At 38.3% G+C, this 22,771-nt stretch overlaps 1 protein-coding gene across 2 annotated transcripts in view; it reads left to right on the top strand.

Moving 5' to 3' along the window:
• ANTXR2 (ANTXR cell adhesion molecule 2) overlaps positions 1 to 22,771 on the top strand; it is a 145,201-nt gene that overhangs the window by 31,052 nt on the left and 91,378 nt on the right. For both annotated transcript variants that reach the window (XM_056111411.1, XM_056111412.1), the window contains exons 8-11: positions 5,701 to 5,761; positions 6,428 to 6,526; positions 11,283 to 11,352; positions 18,935 to 19,013. In XM_056111411.1, the coding sequence (XP_055967386.1) occupies positions 5,701 to 5,761; positions 6,428 to 6,526; positions 11,283 to 11,352; positions 18,935 to 19,013 (309 nt within the window). The remainder of the gene's footprint in view (positions 1 to 5,700; positions 5,762 to 6,427; positions 6,527 to 11,282; positions 11,353 to 18,934; positions 19,014 to 22,771) is intronic.

Below are 22,771 nucleotides of genomic sequence, written 5' to 3' on the forward strand. Positions count from 1 at the left end.
ATTCCCTTTCCTCCTTTTGTACACACCCTTTCTGGTAACCACAAATCTGTTCTCGGTGTCTAAGAGTTTGTTTTTCGTTTGCTTGCTTGTTTTCACACAAGAGTGAAATCACAGGGGTTGGGAGATAGTGCAGTGGTTAGGGAGCATGCTAGTTCATCACCCAACCTAGTTTGATCTCTGGCAGCACATGGCCTCTGGAGCCTTGCCAGGTGGGACCCTGGTAGTCTCTAAATACTGCTGGGGTGGGTGACCCTGGTGGCTCCTGGCACTGCAGGGGCCTGAGTTGAACCACATCCTTGGATCTCAGCAGTGAACTATTTGCCATGTTGGACAAGTAGTGCCACAAGTAGTTACCAGAATCCCTGAGTTGTTGTTGTTGTTGTTTTTCTTCTTCTTCTTCTTCTTCTTCTTCTTCTTCTTCTTCTTCTTCTTCTTCTTCTTCTTCTTCTTCTTCTTCTTCTTCTTCTTCTTCTTCTTCTTCTTCTTCTTCTTCTTCTTCTTCTTCTTCTTCTTCTTCTTCTTCTTCTTCTTCTTCTTCTTCTTCTTCCTTCTTCTTCCTTCTTTTTCTTCTTCTTCTTCTTCTTCTTCTTCTTCTTCTTCTTCCTTCTTCTTCCTTCTTTTTCTTCTTCTTCTTTTTCTTCTTCTTCTTCTTCTTCTTCTTCTTCTTCCTTCTTCTTCCTTCTTCTTCTTCTTCTTCTTCTTCTTCTTCTTCTTCTTCTTCTTCTTCTTCTTCTTCTTCTTCTTCTTCTTCCTTCTTCTTCCTTCTTTTCTTCTTCTTCTTCTTCTTCTTCTTCTTCTTCTTCTTCTTCTTCTTCTTCTTCTTCTTCTTCTTCTTCTTCCTTCTTCTTTCTTCTTTCTTCTTCTTTTTGTTTCTTGGATCACACCCGGCAATGCTCAGGGTCACTCCTGGCTCTGCACACAGAAATTACCCCTGGTGGTGCTGGGTATCAAACCCGGGTCAGCCGTGTGCAAGGCAAACGCCCTACCCACTGTGCTATCGCTCCAACCCCCCTCTGAGTACTTCTTGGGAGGACCCTTCTCACCTCCTAAAAGTGAGGGAAGTCGTAGAATAAGGACACATGCATTTTAAATAAGATGGGAAAATTTGATAATGAGAAAGCATGGTGAGTGTTACTATGGAGATTCATTGAGATGAGGTTACAGGGAAGATATATATATATATACATATATATTACATATATATAAATATATGTAGTACTGAGAAATGACTCTTGGTAGGTGTGTAGGAAGTCTTCATTTTTCATTGTTTTAATTCTGTACTAGAAAACAGTTTCAGGGCTAGAGCGATAGCACAGCGGGTAGGGCGTTTGCCTTGTATGCGGCTGACCTAGGTTTGATTCCTCCACCCCTCTCGGAGAGCCCGGCAAGCTACCGAGAGTATCTCGCTCGCATGGCAAAGCCTGACAAGCTCCCTGTGACATATTAGATATACCAACAACAGTAACAACAAGTCTCACAATTTGTTGTGAGACATTACTGGTGCCTGCTCAAGCAAATCAATGAACAACGGGAGGACAGTGCAGGACAAAACAGTGCAGGAGAATGAAATAAGAATATATCAATCTTGAAGTTGAAATTTGGGAAAGTAGGCATTGTGGATGCCGAAAGTATTTGGGATCCTCTACTTGAATTTAGCACCTTGGTGGCCTATCAGGGAGTAGGGACAAAGATGAACTTATATTACAGCAAAAGTTTGCCAAAAATCATTCCATATCCAAAATAATAGAGGAAAAAAATGGAACAAATCATTCCCTTGTCCCTCCAACTTCTGTCTGTTTCTGAGTGTCCTTTTGAGTTCCCAGGATTCAGGCAAGTTCTTGAGTTTTTGAACCATGAAACCTGGTGACCATTGACATCATTATTTTGATTAAGAAATGTGCTCGGTCATCAAACAACAACTTATTTTTTCTAAACAGCCTGATTTTAGTTTTCCCAGTGATTGCGGTGTTCCCAAAGCAGAGTTGGAATCGCCAATAGATTGTTTTTCTACTAAGTCGTCTGTTCTTTTCTGTTCTGGATTGTGCAAAAAAGTTAAAAGTACAAGTAGTTTTTATCTGATCAAAACAAATAGAAGACAAAAAGCAGTCATACATTAAGAAAACAGTAAAATATAAAAACAAGAGGCAGGTGGCTTGAAGAATTTGGGTATTGATAGTTTTCTACTCTATCTATAAAATGGGGATAAGATAGTATATATACAAGATGGGAAGTATATTTTTAGATAGCATTCATAGCACAGTTTATGGAACATAATGATTGTCTATCAAAATGTAATTTAAACTTTTAACTAATTAAAAGGCATTGTGAATTTATAATCAATCTTTAAAATCTCCAGCAAATAAGAGTGAAACTTTTGTGGCATATTTTTATGTCACTAAATATTCACATTCACATATGTTGAACATAAGGAATGAATGACATTGGGTCAGAGGATTAGTACTCTTGAATTGCATGAGTCCAACCCAGGTTCAATCCCCTGCAAACAAGAAACAATAACAAAAAAATAGTTAAGTATGCATACTACACTAACTTATTATTAAATAGGGGCTGGAGCAATAGCAAGCAGGTAGGGCGTTTGCCTTGCATGAGGCCAGCCCGGCTGACCAGGGTTTGATTCCTCTGCCCCTCTCAGAGAGCCCGGCAAGCTACTGAGAGTATCTTGCCCGCATGGCAAAGCCTGGCAAGCTACCCATGACGTACTCGATATGCCAAACACAGTAAAAACAAGTTTCACAATGGAGACGTTACTGGGCCCACTCGAGCAAATCAGTGTACAATGGGAGGCCAGTGCACAGTGCTATCATTAAGTAGAAATAAGATTGACTACAAAATATAACTAATCTTCAGCTATTCTTAATCTCTGCTTAACGTAACATGATTTCTTCAAACTCTGACTTGAGTAGAACATACATTTGAATCAACCTGAATGTTTTCTTTAAAATAGAAATATCATACAGGGAATAAATAGAGACTTGCTTCACTGATATGTATCTTCAAAGGTCATTGAAAGTGTTTTTTCTACAATATGAAGAAAAATCTGTAAAGTAGATCATTTGATCTTGCAGTTGGAACTATCATTTTCAAACTGTCTTGATTGATTGCATTACATTAAAAGAGAGTTAACACACAATTGTCTTCAGTATTTTGAGGGATGATTTAATTGTGGTTATTATTGGTGAGATGGAGAAAAATAGTATCAGAAATTCATACTGGTTGTTATAGGATGCAGCTGACATGGCCTTTGGGAAATCTCTTTTTAACTTCTTTTTCCCCTCTCCTTTTAAATTTTGCGATGCTTTTGTTTTTGTGTTGCACCCAGCAGTGCTCAGGGCTCACTTCTGGTGACTTGGGGGACCTATTGGGTGTGGGGAATGGAACCCTGGTCAGCCCTGAGCAAGACAAGCACCTCCCCCTCTCCACTACCTCTGGTTCCTTTAATTTCTTGATTTACTTTATTCTAAAGAACAGGTAAAATGATTTCCATTCCCAACAGATTCAATATTTAGGGCTCTTAAATTTCCTAAATGCTTAAAACATTTTAGAGCATTTTTGATGGAGGTGTGACTAATAAAACAAAGAGATTGCAACTGGAAGAAGTAATTCACTTCCTTAATAGGCTCTGTTTTGAAATAAATTCCTTCGGAGTTGTTGGCAGACCACACAGGGTTGGGGGGTTTTGTGTTTTTCTTTGACTTTCTGTTTTCCTGGCTCCGTGTCTCACATTTATTTCAGATAGGCCGAAGCTGGGCTGGAGCACAGTGGGTAGGACGTTTGCCTTGCACGTGACTGACCCGGGGACCTGGGTTGGATTTCTCCACCTTGGAGAGCCTGGCAAGCTACCGAGAGTATCACTCCCGCAAGGTAGAGCCTGGCAAGCTCCCTGTGACGTATTCGATATGCCAAACACAGTAACAAGTCTCACAGTGAAGACGTTACTGGCGACTGCTCGAGCAAATTGATGAACAACAGGAGGACAGTGCTATAGTGCTACAGGCCAAAGCTACAGCAGTGATGCCCATTTTGTTGTTGCTGAGTTAAAACCTTTTTATTTTATTTTATTTTTTTGCTTTTTGGGTCACACCTGGCGGTTCTCAGGGGTTACTCCTGGCTCTGTACTGAGGAATTACTCCTGGCAGTGCTCAGGGGACCCTATGGGATGCTGGGAATTGAACCCGGGTTGCCACATGCAAGGCAAACGCCCTACGTGCCGTGCTGTCACTCCAGCTCCTGAAACCTTTTTAGTTCCATCCACGTTGCTATAGTAAAACTTTTCTATCTTGTTCCCTTCAGACTTTTGAAATCTGAAATATGTCAATCTATTTAAAGATGTTAGCAATTTTGAAAACTGCCTTTCGAAGCAGCTCATTCCTCTCTGCCAAGTCTCTTCAATTCTCAATTGTTCCACGAGTTTTCAATGGTTCTCACGCCTCAGAGGAGTTAGTGTTGATTTTCGGAGATAAAATAGCAGACCACAAAAAAAGTAATTGGGTGCTGAAAGGTTTTTGGTTGTCTCTGTGATCTTTGGGAGATGTTTCTGAACTTAAGTAGACATCATCAGGAATTTATCAGGTTAAAAACACCATGAGATTCATTTCCTATTCCTAAAAGCTGCAATCACTATATAAAAGGTTGTTCCACTAGGAAATGGCTTAAAAATACTATTGATGCTACTCAGCCCTTTCAAAGATACATATTCCACCACAAGAACCTTGTAATCTGGCACAACTGATTTGAGGGCCTGGAAATGTGCATTTCCACTTTTATTAAAGTACGGGAAGCATTTTGACTTCCTGCTACAGTCCTTCCTTCTTGCCCTGGTTATGAGCAGAAGATGGTGGGAACCAGTATGCACCAGCTATCTGTCTTCAACTTCTGTTGGGAGAAGAATGTCATACAGAGATCCTCTGGAATTTGTCTGACTTTTGATAATGTAGTGCAGAACAGTTCTGAAAATAAAGACGGAATTGTTGTGTCCATTAAGAGAAGCATGTCTCATCATCGTTGCTTTTCACTGGCAGACCGTTCCTTGTATGAGGATTCTGTTTCTCAGAATCTTTCTGTGTCTGTGCTCTGGGAATGCTGGAACACAGAGACTTTGCTTTTGAGAGCGGAGTTCGACTCATACAAGGAGCCTGTGTTCTGCAGATGGTTGGGCATAGAAGGATATTTAGTATCCAGGAGAACTGAGACTGAGAAATCCAATAGAAATGCCATGGTCAAATACAATGTTTGTTTCTATTATATTGGACCTCGTAATAGAAAACATTAAATTAGCCCAGGAGCATAGCATTTAGCATGGCATAAATAGGAGATCTGATTTGCTGTCCTATCTCTGCCTAATCGGGAAGGTTAGCTTTGATTTTATGGCTATTAGAAGTTTCATTATCCTCTCATAAGCAAAGCCACTGGACCTAATCTGTATTCATCCTAATCAAATATGGATTCTTACAGAAAGAATCAGGTTATATGCTGATTTTAAGAACCATAAACCTCAGGTTATATGCTGAATTATAACACAAAAAGTTTTCTGAGAACTTGGTATGTGTTATATTATTAGATTTTTTCTCCTTTATCTACCGAGCTAAAAGGAGGAATCCCAAGATTAATAGTAATCTTACAATTCACTTCACATGTGTAATTTAGTTGTACATCTTGGTCATCTCTTTTTTTTTTTTGTAGATATTAACTCAGTCATGCACTGAAATCCTGGAACTACGACCTTCAAGTGTTTGTGTCGGGGGTAAGTAGTTGAAATTTTAAGATACCATGAGAAAAATTTGTGTATATACGTATACATTTTTTAGGTTAAAATACATGATTTGAAATGCATGCTGGAAAGAGAATAGTAAAATTAACTTTTTTTGGCATCCTCTCTGTAAGAATTTTTAAATAATTCCTTGAAATATTTCTATTTTAAATTCAAATTTTTAGGATTGGAGTGTTATTTTAAATAATGAACATATTGTGTGACAGGCTTTTAGAATCTTTTGTATATTTAGTTCAAGTCTGAGACCTTTCCCGTGACAAGTAAAATAAAATATGAAATCTTTGATTTGATTATATAAATAGTGCTATTGGGACAGTTGGAAGCTCCTTAGTTTGGTGACCTGTCCAGTGTTTATTATTTGCTAGCTCAGGAGTGAAGTGACTTGAACGGCTGTCTGGGAGTGACTGTTATGCTTCAGTTCTTGTGTCTTGGTCACTATTAGTAGAAATTTTATTTGAATAATCTCATTTTCCTATAGAGTATAAGAAAATAGAGTTGGAAATACAACCATGTTTTCATGGTTATAAGTTGGCTAAATAAATGGAGAATGCGTTTTGGAACTGTCAGGTTATGTCTTTGATATCTTGTTTTGTAAAATAGTGATTAAATATGTTTTATTTTATATATTTTTACTCCTAGAGGAATTTAAAATCCTTTTAAACGGAAGAGGATTCATCTTGGGAAGTCGAAGTGACAGCATCCTCTGTACTTTAACTATAAATGAAACATACACAATGAGTAGGTTCTCCCTAATTTTAATATTGATTTAATATCCGTACCTCATTTCGGTATCCAATGTCTTCTCTAATTGAAAACAATTGCTGTATGTATTTTAAATTATCAGTTTATTAAGGCAAAATTAGTTTATGGCTGTATGAAATGTTTACTTTTATAGATATGTTTTATTTTGTAGATATGTAATAAATTGTGAGGTGATTACCATAGAACATCAGAGCGCTAGTGACCATCCACAATAATTCATAAGCCTCTTGCGTCCATCCACTTTAGCCCACCTCCCTTCCGGTGCCTCAGCTCTGTTCTAAGTCTGTGGGGTTGTAGGGCTAGAGGGATGGTATAGTGGATAGGGCTCGCCCTTTGCATTCAGTGAGGCTGAAGCCCATTCAGGTTCAATCCCCAGCACCACTATGTTTCCAGGAGACCTGCCAGGTGTGATTCCTGAGCACAGAGCCAGGAGTAAGCCCCGAGCACTGCCAGGTGTGACCTAACTCCCTCCCCTTACCCCTACCACCAAAAAGAAAAAAGAAACTTGATCAGTTTATTTTCATTGGATATTGTAATTTTTTTACTTTGTTTCTTGATACACAAACTGTGAGAGAGATCATCTGGGACTTGTCTTTTTTACTTCTGACTTACTCTTAGCATGAAGCCCTGAAGTTCCACCCATGTTGTGCAAAAAGCAAGAATTCATCTTTTGGTAGTCAAGTAGTATTCCACTGTGTATATGTACCACAATCTATCAAATCATTTCTCCTTGTCCACTTGAAATGTTTCCTGATATTTTAATTTATTTAGGCCACATCTGATGTGCTCCACTGGGAGGCATTCCTGGTGCTGTGTTTGGGGATCATCACTCAGCAGGGTTTGGGGGACCATGTGATGCCAGGGATTGAACCTGCATGCAGTGCATGTGCTCTGGCCCTTTGAGTCCTCCGCCTGACAGTTTCCAGATCTCAGCTATTGTAAATAATGATGCCATGTACAAAATTGTGCATGTATCTTTTTGAATTAGTGTTTTTGCATTGTTGGGGAGATACCAAAGAGAAGAATTGCTGAATAATGTGATTGCTTGATTTTTTTATTTTGTTGAGCAATCTTCAAACTATTTTTTCAAAAAAAGCTGAATCAGTTTGGAGGCTGGAGGAATAACACAGCGGGTAGGGCATTTGCCTTGCACTCAGCCAACCCGGGTTTAATTCCCAGCATTCCATATGGTCCCATGAACACTTCCAGGGGTAATTTCTGAGTTCAGAGCCAGGAGTAACCCCTGTGCATCCCTGGATGTGACCCAAAAAAGCAAAAAAAAAAAATGCTGGATCAGTTTACTTTCTGCCAACCAGGGAATGAGAGCTCTTTTTTTCCCCACACATTCCCATTAGTGTTTGTGGTTTCTGGGGTTTTGTTTATTTATTTATTTGTTTGCTTTTGTTTGTGTGTGTGTGTGTGTGTGTGTGTGTGTTTGGATATAGGTCACTGTCATGGGTTTGTTGTCACTGTCATTTTGATTTGTGTTTCCCTGATAATCAGTTGGAAGAAACTGTTTTTCATCTATCTGTTGACCAGTTGTATCTCTCCTTTGGAAAATAAAAGTATTTATTCAGTATTATTTTTATATTTTAATGGAGGGGGTCTTAGTTTCTTTGTTTTTGATTTGATTTTTGGGCCACATCTGGCAAATCCTAGGATTTACTACTGGTTTTGCACTCAGGAATTACTCATGGCAGTGGTTAGAGGACCGTATGGGATGCCGGGGATTAAAGTTGGGTTGGCCACATGAGAGGCAAGCATCCTACCTATTATACTATCTCTCCAACCTTAAGGATTATTTGTTTTTTTTTATGTAGAATTGGCCAGTGCTTTGTGTATCTTAAATATTAGCTCTTTTCCAAAAGTATGATGTATAAATATTTTCTTCCAACCAGTATGATTAATTTTTGTTTTAGTGATAGTTTCTTTTACAACACAGAAGTTTTTCAGTTTGACATAACCCCATTTAAAAATTTTTTTTTTTGCTTTTTTGGGTCACTCCCAGCGATGCACAGGAGTTACTCCTGGTTCATGCACTCAGAAATCTCTCCTGGCAGTGCTTGGGAGACCATATGGGATGCTGGGAATTGAACCTGGGTCTGCTGCGTGCAAGGCAAACACCCTATCTGCTGTGCTCCAGCCCCTAAATATTGTTTTTCTTGCTAATGGAATTGAAAGAACCACAGAAGATATTATTAAAGTCAGTGTCACTTGATTGTGTTTTCTGGATTTAGGTCTAACATCTATGGTTTTAATCCATTTCAAGTTAAACTTTGTGCCTGTTTATTTGACATAGTGTTCCATTTAAAAAAATTATGTTAGCAGATTTTAAATTTAGGTTTGTGTAAATGATTACAGTAGCATTGCTTTTTATGGTTTAATAAACAAAATTATTGCACGTTCACCACCATCGAAGTGCCTCAGATTCTCCGCCTCTGTCCTTATTTCACCTCTAATTTACCTCTTTACTCTTGGCAATCTCCTCCTCCCCACTACTTGCTAATCTCAGTTTTGCAATCAAATGAAATCCAATGATAACAAAGTGGCATTCATAATTAGTATTTAATGGTGGTCACATATGTGCAAACAATCAATGCTGGACCCTGTTCTAAATAAATTTCTTATACCTATGAACTTGTGGCTGAAAAGTCAAATAACTTGCTTGTAACAGAGCTAATAATGGTTAGAGTTAAGAGTTGGGCCAGTTTTCCTGGCTGTTCTTCATGGATTGTTTTAGAGGCCACTTCCACATTTTGCCATTCTTGTCTGGAAACCTAACAGTCTTGAGCTACTCTGCTGCATACGGACTTAGCTTGTCACCTGTTATCTATATCTTAATTCCAGATAATTTTTCAGAGTTTCTCAAAGATAAGTTTTTGCCATACGCATATGTGATGTTTCCAGTGCCTAGCAATCAGTGTTTGTTGATAATTGTTATGTTTATGGACATAGGGTTTTTTCCTCCACCAGTTTGAGTTTCAGAAATGCAGATAATAATGCCAGAGAGATAATACCGTTTCTGAGATGCTTGCCTTGCAAGCAGCCAGACTGGGTTCAATTCCCAGCACCAGATATGGACCACTTAGCACTGCCAGGGGTGATCCTTGAGCATAGAGCTGAGAGTAACTCTGAGCACATTCAGGTGTGATCCCAAATAAAACAAACAAAGCATCTGAGCGTACTATTTTCAACCTAATGATTTTGTGACTTCTGGTAGAATTGTTTTTCAAAAATTTCATCTACAATTTTGCTGTTTATTGGATGCTTCTAAATACTCCTGTTGGCACACCTTTGGGCACATATGAATGATTTTTTATGGAATAAGGTGCTAAGAATTTCAGCGTGGTAAATATTAATTCCTTTCTTTGCTACTTAGATCATCATTTTAGTAGGCAAGACAATACTTTCAACAAACTTTTTATTTCTAGTTTCCATGATGGAAGGGGATCAAATAATTTTATTTTTATTCAATACCATTGGTATTTTTATTCAGTAGCCATTATTAAAACAAATAGGCATTAGTTTTAACTTAGATTACAAATTTGATAATAAAAATTTGCAAAGTAGTTGATTTATACCAAAATAATATAAACATTTTTGTTTTGCTTTTGATTTCTGGGCCACTCCTGGCTGTGTTCAGGGTTTACTCTTGGCTTTGAGCTCAGGATCATTCCCAATGGGGTGCGAGGGACCATTCATAGTCCTGGGAATCCAATCCGGTTCGACTGTGTGCAAGACAAGCACCTACCTAACCCACTGTACTCTCTCTCTGGCTCTTATAAACATTTTTCTGTTTAGATACATGAGGATGTTTATAAAGCTAAATTATCAAATATATGGAGTCAGAGTTAATATTCATCATTCACATTCTAGGATTATTTATTTTATTATTTATAGTCTCTATTAATGTTTCTCAGTTAGGGTCCATATTGACAAATGTGGAATTTCCCAAATTTTCCAAGGGGATCGTAGGTTGCATAAACATGGGCCCACAGAATGAGACCAGGAAGCTAACCTATAGAATGGGGATGGGACACAAGGTCAGAGGGGACCACCATGAGAAAAGTTTGTGGAAACTGCTTTAGATCCTTTTTTTCCAGATGGCATTACAAGGGCTACTTAAGCATTCAACTTTATAGCATGTATTTGTTTATTGTGAACATGATATGTTTATTATGGCTGGAGCGATAGCACAGCGGGTAGGGTGTTCGCCTTACAAAAGGCCAACATGGCCGACCCGAGTTCGATTCCTCCGCCCCTCTCGGAGAGCCCGGCAAGCTACCGAGAGTATTCGATATGCCAGACACAGTAACAACAACAGTAACAACGTTTATTAAACTTGAAAAAAATTATTTTTGCTTTCAATAATTACTCATTTTTTTTCTCCATAACTTTAAAATTCTGCTTTTGAAATAGATACCCTTTACCCTTAAAATTTTATGTTATTTGCAAAATTGAAGGTGGGGAAAAATAATTTCATAGCATCTAAAAGTGCATGTAATCTTAGTCTAAATGAGAAATTGTAAATTGTAATTTATAATTAACAAATGCTGTATATATCAATGAGGAACGTACTCCACTTTTTATTATTCTTTCCACTTACTTAGATGAATATCATTTTGATGTTTCATGCTAAACTACTCACACTTAACTCTGTCCTTTACATACTATTAATGAAACTATGGGAATAAAAAGCCCTGTATTAACTCAGTGGTATTTTATTATTTAGGTGTCCATCCAGTGAGTGTGGATCTTAATTCAATGCTCTGTCCTGCACCTGCCTTGAATAAAGCTGGAGAGTAAGTACTTCTGTAATTTATTAGGAGATGGTGACAGATCTACTTTAGCTCTTTCATTGTATCTTTTCTAGACATACAGATTGAACCTGAAATAAGCCCTAGGCAGACAGACCATTTTGGTTTGCATTTAGTAGGTTAAAAATGGTGACGTCTGTTTTATTTTATTTGATTAAAGGGCTCTATGAGTTTGAGGTCAATTTGTTAGACATTTAAGATAATCAGAGCTATGCATGCTAGTTCCAGAGTGAGATTTTGAAATAATATGTAAGCACTGAAATTTTTGATTAAAAAGAACATGATTTTTTAAGGCACATCAAGGACTAAGGAATGTTTATGTTTTCATTTGTGTTGTGTTAAAGTGTGTGTGTGTGTGTGTGTGTGTGTGTGTGTGTGTGAGACTTGGTTTTCAGGCCATACCCAGTGATACTCAGGGTTACTCCTGGGTCTCCCTAAGTATTGCTTGTGGTGTGCTTGGGGGAACACAAGCGGTTCTGGGAGTTAAGCAGAGGTTGGCTCCATGCAGAACTCCATGCAGAACTAGTACTTTAACCCTTGTATTATCTTTTTATCCGAGGTCTATATTCTTATATTCATTGTATGGTAATATGCCATAATTAGAGCTGATTAAAAGAAATAATACTTAGCTTGGATGAAGGGCTTTTATGCGAATCACCTGTACACAAATAATTTTCACTAGTAATTTAGTATTTCCATTGTGATTTCTCCCCCTACTCTATTGTGAAGGAAATTATTTTAGTTCAAGTATTCCCTTGCCCAACAACTACAGAGTTGCCTATACTTAAGATAATAAATAAAATATAATTTCCTCAGCTCACTTTCTATTGACATTGTACCTAGAGTAGAAAAAAATAGATCTTACAAATCCCTAGTTCAGAAATCTAAGTTAGTGTTTAGAGAGTGAAGATTGTAATTTCCTTCATGGTGAGGAAGGGAGTTGTTTTATTTGGTTTGAAGTTGACTTGAATTATTAACTTTTATGAATGCTTTAATATTCAAGATGTCTATTGGCCATTACTTCTGAAACCTCACTTCAAAATAAATTGAACCAGTGTCTGATTTCTGTTTTAAATCATCAAACTCAGAACGTTTTGGGAAGGAGATCTGTCTAAAAAAAAATTCCTTTACTTCTTTTGTTTGATATGGAGTGCATTGTAACACTGAGACAGAACTTGGGAATTTATCTGCTAATGCATTTGGGGACATCATTATGTGTTCTCTTAAGTATGTTTCAAGTCGTACAGACCTTGTCTTTGCCTTTGACAGTTCTCAGATTCACTTGTAGGTGATGAGCTCTTTTATGAGACTGGATTAAAAACCACGCAACTGAAACAGTTTAGCCTTGTAAGGTGACTGATGCTTAATATGTTTACCTAATTAGCTTTTGGCTAAAGATTGGAACCCATTAAGTAGCTAGTTAGTCTATATTTCAAATAAACACATCTGGCCAACAATGAGTGAAGGTTTTTCCTGTGTGAGGGTGACAGATGTGGTGATGGTTCCCCTTGTTCTCGCACTTAAATAATTAACAACACTCTAGTGAAGTAGCCCAAGACAGACAGCCCCAAAGCCAGATGCACAGTCTCAGAGCTGCAGACACGGACATGTGTCTCATCTCATTAGCCCGCTCTCACAGTTCCTCTCTCGTATTTATGTTACTTCCTCAAATACATTTTGTTGGAGGATTACTGTGTTAAATGCACAGGGCTTTGTGAATTTGGGTTTGAAAGAGGGTTTACATGAAGATGTTTATATGGAAACGGGGACTAAAATTGTAGCTAAGTAAACAGGACTGAAGTTTGTATTTGGCACTTGATGTCATGGAGTAAACAGACGTGAAAGCTGTCTGGGTGAACGGATCCAGGTAGCTCACTCTTTAATGTTGTGAAAATGGATCTTTGAAGTTAACTCGCTTTGAGAAATCTCTCCTTGTTAAGTGTCTTTATTTGATAAAGATTTTTTTTTGGCATTTTGGTTCACACCTGGCAATGCACAGGGGTTACTCCTGGCTCTGCACTCAGGAATTACTCCTGGCGGTGCTCAGGGGACCATATGGGATGCTGGGAATCGAACCCAGGTTGGCCGCGTGCAAGGCAAACGCCCTACCCGCACCACTATTGCTCCAGCCCCTATTTGATAAAAAGCTTTAAGGCTAATATGAACTAATGCTTGAAACAGAAATAATGTACAGGTGGTAGTAGAGAGGTTATTCTCTTCTATTTCTTCCATTGGACACAATTTCATTTTCAAATGTCCTTGTGATTAAATTGTTTGACCAAGAAAAGGCTGTGGATGGTTTAGGAATGAATTTTTGCCAGTGGTTCATTTGTCCTCAGAGGTCTTCTCTGAGTTTGAGTAGAGGGACGGTGAGGTTCTTGGGATCCTCTGTGTTCTAGTCTGTGATTGGGTTACCACGCGGGGTACCACAGTCCCTCAGTGCGGGCTTCTTCTCTGACCCACATTTTGTGGTACCGCCACAATAGCACAGCTGCTCTGCAGTACTTGAGATCTCAAACCTGTAATTTGGCAAGAAGAACAGAACAAATTGGGTAAATATACATAAACACATTGTGAAGAAAGAAAAACAGAACAGAATGAATCAGAGCCTTATTCTACAGCTTGTTTGATAGAGATGATTTAAGGAGGCATATGGTATAGTTAAATGTGCTTTCAAAAACATTGGCCAGAATCTTCTGGCAAATATGAAATAAATATCTAAATCAGATGAAACTGATAGTATTAGTTCTCTTAAAAACCAGTGTGGGAAGACACTTGACAGTGTTTTGGGTAAGACGAGGTGTGATATCAGTATATCTGGAATATATTAAGTATCTGATACTCAGGAATCATAGAGATAAATGGTATGGCCGACTGAGGTTAAGAGTCTGATTTGGCCATAATATTATTTTATTGAACATTATTATTTTTCAATATAATTCATTTTCCTAAAATAAAATTGATTATTTTCATTTTTCTTTGATTAGGAAAATTTTATTCTTCAGCACAGATTCTCATCAACATGTCTTTAGAAAAACATGCCTCTGTATCTATGTGTATCTATATAATCCCTAATTCCACTATTTTTATTCCTTTTTTTGCTTTTTGGGTCACACCGGGCAATGTACAGGGTTACCCCTGACTCTGCACTCAGAAATTACCCCTGGCGATGGTAGGGAGACCATATGGGATGCTGAGAATCGAATCCTGGTCGGCTGTGTGCAAGGCAAATGCCCTACCTACTCTCTTGCATTCATAAATACATATTTATCTATGAATATTTTGGGGGACCTTAATACTGATACTTTGGTTTCCAAGGGCTGCTCCCACAATACCTACCTGGGTGGTATATGTATGCGTGCTTGGACCCAGGAAGGTCATAAAGCTTGGGTCTACAGGTGCTCGGGTATACTAAAGCCTCATGTGTTGAGAGAATCCATTAGAGAATCATTTCCACTTAGGGAATTAACAAATGGTAGAAGTCAACAGAACCTGAGAGCTTGTCTGAGGAAAGTGTACTAGGGGTGGGAGGGACTAGTGGGAATGGAGTGGACCTTGAGACATTGCTGGAGACAAGTGGGCACTATTGGTGGTTGGTTGGTGTTGGAGCATTATGTGCCTGAAACTGTCCTTCACAGCTTCATAAACCATGATGCCTCAGGAGAGTGGAAAAAAAAGAGAGTGAAATGAAACACACTTCAAGCACTGTTTTTATATTTAATTGCTTAGGTTTCTTCCATCCTTTCATTTTGATGTAAGTATCCTAAGGCTAGAGTAAGGTGTGACTTTTAGATGTTTTCAGGCATTTCTAAACAGTGTAGAGTCAATTGAAGAGAGAAAGAAATTCAGAGTTAGAGCTTCTCAGCCTGTTCTTGTTCCTAGCCACATACACCATCTGCTTGGGGCTGGTAGTCCTGTTTCAGAAGGTCCTTCCTTCATCTCTTCATCTTTCGTGACTTGATGATTTCACCTACTTGACTGTTTCCTTCTCGGATATCACTTTAATCTTCTATTTTTTTTTGGTTTTTTTTTTTCACCTACTTGACTGTTTCCTTCTCAGATAATCACTTTAATCTTCTTTTTTTTTTTTGCTTTTTTTGGGTCACACCAGGCGATACAGAGGGGTTACTCCTGGCTCTGCACTCAGGAATTAGTCCTGGTGGTGCTCAGGAGACCATATGGGATGCTGGGAATCGAACCCAGGTCGGCTGCATGGAAGGCAAATGCCCTATCCGCTGTGCTATCGCTCCAGCCCCATTCTTTCTCTTTTTTTAGTTTCTTTGGTATGAATGTTCACTGTGGTTGGATTTCTGACTTAACCTCATCTTCTCAAGATTTCCTTTTTCTTGCTGAAGAACCCCCAAACTCCTGATGAGATTTTTAAAAAATTATTCTTATTGAGCCAGTGAGATTAACTTTACTCATTCATTTTATGCACATTTCAGTCCAGCATCACACCCGTCACCAGAAAACCCGCTAGCCTCACTCCCAAGGACCCTTCCGACCTCACCTCCACCATGCAAGCTCACTTCTGTAGACAAAATCTCCAGTTTCGATAACTTGGCCCATTTGTTGTTTCCTTACTGTATTTATTTTTAAAAAATCTCATGTGTGGGAAAGATCTCTCATATTCTTTTAATCTTTACTGTGGAGGTGGTGATACTACAAACATATACATGAAGAGAGTTTATCCCCTGAAATTCCTGGCAAGATTTTCAAATAGTTTTAAATTCATTAGCCAAATACCAAGTATCAAATTGTCTACTAACTCACTTGCATTCCCCACAGGCACCTTAAGCTTGAAGTTCCCAAATTAAACTCATGTACGTCTGTTCCAATATTGCTCCTTCACCAATATTGTCTATGAAAGACTTTACTTACTTGTACAAGACAGAAACTTTAGGGTCCAGAGTAATACAGTGTACAGTGTACAGTGTACACAGTGTAATACAGAGTACAGTGGGTAGGGTGTTTGCCTTGCACACGGCAGACCCGGGTTCGATCCCCAGCATCCCTTATGGTCCCCTGTGCACAGTCAAGAGTAGTTCCTGAGTGCAGAGCCAGGAGTTACCCCTGACCATGACTGAGTGTGACCCAAAAAGCAAAACCAAACCAAAACCAAAACGAAAAAGACAGAAACTTTGAAGTCATCTTAAATCATTTCTTCTTTCTCGCTTCTGCTATTCAGTAAATGTTTAAATCCATAATGCCTCTAAGTTTTCCTTTTCACACTACCCTCATTGTCACCATTCAGTAAAATTCTGGTTTGGTTCTTATTTGAAATACATTAAGATATTCTTAACTGATTATTCTACAGCAGAAATTTATTCTTTGAGCCTTGCTCTCCTTTGTAATAGCAATGAAACACAATTCACTCAATATTTCTGCTTAGTTTAAAACTAATCGCAAATGTTTAAAGATGACATTTCAATGTTCTTCATGATCTCCCCCACTACTCTCCTTTTCAATCTCAAGCCATACATTTATTTTTATGCTCACACTATATATTGCTGTGGTATTCAATAACTTTTAGTTCCTATACTGGTCTGTGCCTTATTGACCTTCCGTCCTGACGAACAGAACTCCATATATTGCAGGATCTCTTTCTAATCTCTTTTCCAAACTACCTCCTGATGATTCTTTAGGATTCATCCTAAAGATAGGTTCCTGCAGGAAACCTTTGTTTTCTTCCTTGTAACAAGGCAGGGTCTTTTGTGCCTCTGAAATGGATTCCTTTGTTATAAAATTCTGTGTTTTATTTGCTGTTGGCAAGCACAGCCAACTATTGTAGTGCATCTGTAAATATTTGTTTAATAATCTAGTAATAGAATGTGTAATAGAATAACTTATTGTTATTCATAAAGCAATTTCAAAAGCATTTTTAACTTTGAGATTTAGGAAAACAGTTCAACAAAAAGCAGAAATTCTTCAAATTAAACAAAAATGTACATGATGATTCTTTCATTTCTGCTCTCCATTTTTCTGCCTTATTCATTTTAATGTGGATGCAAAGTACCTGGATACTCTTAATAATCTATCAGACAATTAAATTCTACCAAAATTTGTAGAATACTTTCTGGATTCCTGGCATTGTGTTTAATGTGTGTGTGTATGTGTGTGTGTGTGTGTGTGTGTGTGTGTGTGTGTGTGTGTGTTGGGGGGCTCACATATTAGTGCTCAAGGTTTATTCCTGCCTCTTCACTCATGGATCCTTCCTTGTGGGTTTGGGGGAACTTATCCCACGTTCACAGCTATAGAGACTTTAAAAACACAGAGCTGAAATTGTAAAAACTGGAGTTGACACTAGCATTTGCCAGTGATGAAGGTAACATCGTGTAGAAATAAAACTCTTTCACTAGTCAGTTAGGTGCAACTTGTGGGTGAGTTTCCCTTATAAACTTAGTTTACTCCTTTGGAAATTGGAAATGATACTACTGTTCTGTCAATGAGTTGCCTCTCAGTGAGAGTTAAATAGGAATATTAGTGTAAACTATTTTCCCTATTGTAAGAAATCCATAAACGTAGTCTTTATTAGTACTGTTTGCATGATAATATTTTGATCATAGTACTATCACTATTTTTTGGAAGGTGATGATTATATTTTCAGTTGAGCTATACATCAAAATAATTACCAGGTGGTTTTTGTCTCTTGAAGATACTGGCAACTCAACTCAGTCTTGTTTGACACAAGCACATTAGACCGTATGGAAATTTGGAGATAAAATAGTTATTTCAGTTGATCTCAAGATCTCATCAGCATATATTTCAACTGGTGGAATAAACTTTGTTTATTAGAATGAAATATATTACAAATATATCTTGTCTTTTTTATCCACTTGGATAAACATGAAAAGTTTTAAATTCTTCCTTTATTAAAGAATTGGCCCATTTCTGTTGAATTTTTTTTTCCTTTTTGGGTTGCATCCAGCAATGCTCAAGGGTTACTCCTGGCTTTGCATTCAGGAATTACTCCTGGCAGTGCTTGGGGGACCATACGGGATGCCAGGGATCGAACCCGGGTTGCCCGTGTGCAAGGCAAATGCCCTCCCCGCCGTTCTATTGCTCCGGCCTATATTTATGTTGAATTTTAAGTGCCAGAATAAGCTCCTTTAAGAGCTTAATAACTAAGATTACTTGAAATACTGACATTATTATGAATCAAATACAATCCTCCTTCATACTAATAGTTTATTATTATTTCCAGGTTTATATTCTTAAGTAATGATCCTATGATAATAATGTTAGGGACAAGAGAAAGTAAACTAAATGGCATCTAAAATCTGTACTGACACCCTTCAGAGATGTTTGTGACCCTGACATAATCTCAGCATTGCGGCGTTTCATTGAGTTCTTGTATCTGTTGTGTTAATACTTCCTTTGGGAATGCGAGATTACTTAAGGAGTTTGTTTCTCTGGGGTACTGAGGGAAAACTGCGATTAAGAAAGAGAAGTTCTGAGAAACTGAATCAGAAACTTAGACTCTTTTAAGTGGGCTCTCTGATTGGCTTGAGAATAAAAGTATCTGACACTTTAGATTTTAATTTATTGTTGTTATATTTTCTTTCAGAACTCTTGATGTTTCTGTAAGTTTTAATGGAGGAAAATCTGTCATCTCCAGCTCACTAGTAGTGACCGCCACAGAATGTGTAAGTAAAAAATTTCCAAAAATTGCTTTTTAAAAAGTAATTCTTCTTCAGAAGTGACTTTGGGTGTTCAGTGTTGTTTCAACTACAAAAAAAAAAACAAAATAAAGAAAAGATATGATATAATTCCTTCTACATAAAGAGCATCATTACAGGCTGGAGAGATAGTGCAGAGGGAGGGTGGAGATACTTAAATTCCTATCACCACATATTGGCTCTTGAGCAAAAGGTGAAAGTAATGATGACAATGTAAGGAAAAAATTGTCTAAACTTCATTTTAGATGGTTGTTTTTTCCCTCTAGCAACTTTAAATGGATTTTAATGCAGTATATACAGTTTTACTTTGATATATATCATTTTCAAAAGTCCCATTTAAAATCAAAATAAGTGGGCAGAGAATGTGGTTTAAAGTGATAGAGGGCATCCCTGAGTTTGATCCCTGGCACCACGTGCTCCCCAGAGAACTACTAACGACAAAAAGCCAAAATCAAGGAGGAGTAAGCGTTTCCAAATCAAGCACTTTTTTGTTTATATTCTGGAATGTAGCTCCCTGGTACAGCTCATCCCTGTGTTTGAGATCCCACATGGTCACAGTAACAACAAAATAAATATAGAAATGGAATAGTATTTTCCTACTAGGGTGTTTGAATATAGGTCTAAATGTTTTTTTTTTCTTTAAGTCATTACTATTTTTTAGCAGGTGGCCTTATTTTGCTCATCTTAAATATCGGTGCTTTCTGAAGTGAAGAAGAAATTGATCATGAGAATTTTATAGTATCAGTTTGAAATCATTTGTTAGTTGAGATGACGCATTTACATTACCTAAGATGCAATGTTTGAAACTGTTTTCAAATACCACTGATGACAGTGATTTTCCTTGTTGTTAATTTCTTGAATTGTTGGGAATTGTGCCATTAGATTTTTAAGCATGAAACCAAAAAGCATGACAAGGGAGTGATCATGTGATTTAATTCCATGTTCTATTTTTGTGATCACATGATTTAATTTGATGTTCTATTAAGTAAGCAACTTACACATCAAACAAAAGAAATTTGTTTAACCTTTAAAAGCTGCTGAAGCAGTTTCTCACATTTCCCGATGTATAGTTTTTATATCTCTTTATTTGGGGGGGGGTGAGCTATACCCAGTAGTCTTGGGTTCTACTTCTGACTCTGTGCTCTGTGCTCAAGGGCCCCTCCAGGCATTGCTTGGGGGATCACTTAGTGACAGGGACTGAATTAGGATCCCATTTTAACAACTGTGCTATTTCTTGAGCCCTTTGGTTTTTATGTTTTGATCTCTTGAGAGACTTCTTCAGAAAATGAAGCAGCTCAGTATTATTTGAATAAGGGTAGTTGTGTTTTCCATGGTTAGCTAACATTACAAAGAAACTGAATATCCACAGGAACTCCAGAGTCCCTGCTGAATTTCTTGGATAGCTTTTCAAATACTTGCTTCTATTCTGAGAGTTCCTAGGGTTTTTTTCCTCTCCCTTTCATCTGCAAGGCATGTTTCAATTTGCAGGTTTTGTGGATGTTGCAATTTGTAGTTTTCTGGTCTGTCAGGATGTGGTTGAGATTACAAATATTTGTGGTATATAGGGTTTTCGTGTTTAGCTCACTGAAAGAGTGTTCTCCACCCTCCTTCCCGTTTTGCACCTCCCAATGTTCTTTGTTCACCTTGTTCGTGTCACAGGAATTTGACATTTTATAACCCGTAGCTACAATTTGGCTGTGCGGAATGCTCAGTCAAATGACTCTGGAATGGACAGGTTGGATTATACTTTAAGGATAGATAAGTTGTACTGTATTTCACTTCTTATAGTTCCAATAGTTTTATCTTTGTACTTCTCAGGATAGTGTAGCGTGATTAGAGGCAGTTTAAGAATAAAATACTTTAAGAAACAGACGAATTATGTCAGCCATGGGGTGAGAGTAAAGTAATACTAAGTAATGGATCCAAGTAATTTTTAGTGACAAGGTAGAATTGATCCAAGTCTACAGGAAGGTAAGGGAGGGATCCCTGAAGACCACCCTCAGAAAGTGTTTGATGTAGGGGGAGCAGCTAGGGGTCAATATCAGGTGGGATGGCATTAGGCACATTTAAAGAACAAGATAGATGACCAGTTTTCTGGAGAAAGGGATCTTGAGGTGGACAGAGAAAGTAAAGTGAGCAGACCGAGTGTGTCATTCTGAAAATCATTGTAAGGACTTGAGTCGTTTTTCTCTGTGAGGAGGAGGGCAACTGGAAAGTGACATGGTAAGGCTTAATGTTTCGAAAGGAAAGGATCGTTCTTGCTGCTGTTTGAAAATTGTCATTGCTGATAAAGACCAAAATGGAAAGATAGAGGCAAATTCTGTGACTCTTTCAGCAATCGAGGAGAAAGATTATGTTTTAAATTATGTTTTAAATTTATTATGGCTTTTTTTTGTTTGGGGGCCACATCCAGCAATACTCAGGGGTTACTCCTGACTTTGCACTTAGAAACTGCTCCTGGTGGTGCTCAGGGGACTCTGTGGGATGCTGAGAATCAATCCTGGATCAGTCATGGGCAAGGCAAGCGCCCTACCTGCTGTACTATTGCTCTGGCCCTTCTAAGTTTTTGTTTTCTCTCTTTTTTTTTGGTCACACCTGGCGATGCACAGGGGCCACTCCTGGCTCTGCACTCAGGAATTACCCATGGCGGTGCTCAGGGGACCATATGGGATGCTGGGAATCGAACCTGGTTCGGCTGCGTGCAAGGCAAACGCCCTACCCGTTGTGCTATCGCTCCAGCCCCAGTTTTTGTTTTCTTTTTAATTATTATAGTACATTTGAAATATTTACAATAATATTAACATTTTTTTTGGTTCTGATGTACATAATCAGTGCATTTTCAAAGTGCCCAATATCCTCCACCCTTTATTACTTTGAGTCCATCTCTCCATTCTCTCCTCTTACACCTTCCCCCTTTGGTAATCTCAGTTCTGTAATCCAAAGCAAAGGGTTTATTATTGTTTGATACTCTCTGTTCCCTTTTTATGTTTCTCTGTATACCACAGATGGCTGTGATCACCCAGTATTTGTTCTTTTTCTCTGACTTATTTGCTGCACCCGAGTTTGCCCAAAACTCAGTGAGAGTCTCCAAGACCAAAATAGGAGAGATAGATAGGAAGTTCTATTTGTCCAGTACACAGTGCAGTGAGTCAAGGCCTCGTATTCTTGGCAAGTGACTCAAAGACTGCAATCACATTTGTACCCTCACGCTACATTCCAGTGTGTAGTAAAATAAAGCATCAATTAAAGCATGCCAGGCTAACTGCAATCAGTATTGCTTGTACTCAACGAGGTCGAAAAGTTATGGCTACAGTCACATGATCAACAGGGGGGGAAATAGCTTCTTTTACCCTGCTCAGGGTCAGAGCATACTTTTCTCTGGCTTAGCAGAGAGTCAGTACAGATGGTTGCTGGAAAATTCCAGGGTCTAGAGGGAGTTACAGAGTCAGCAGAGTTACAAAGTCAGCACATATGGGTGCCCATAAATCTCAGGGACAAACTTTCCTGAAATTTGTTTTTGGGCCACACATGACGGTGCTGAAGGCTTACTCTTGGCTCTGCTCTCATGGCTCAGGTGGGCCACATGCCAAACAAATGCTACCTGCTATACTATCTCTCCAGCCCCTTAACAACACACTTTTAACCTTCCTTTATTTGGCCCAGTGGTACATGGATAAAGTTTTATTTCCTAATTCAATATAATAGTAGTCTATATATAACAATTT

Source organism: Sorex fumeus, unplaced genomic scaffold (assembly GCF_029834395.1).
Source record: "Sorex fumeus unplaced genomic scaffold, SorFum_2.1 ptg000013l, whole genome shotgun sequence".
Classification (NCBI taxonomy): Eukaryota; Metazoa; Chordata; class Mammalia; order Eulipotyphla; family Soricidae; genus Sorex; species Sorex fumeus.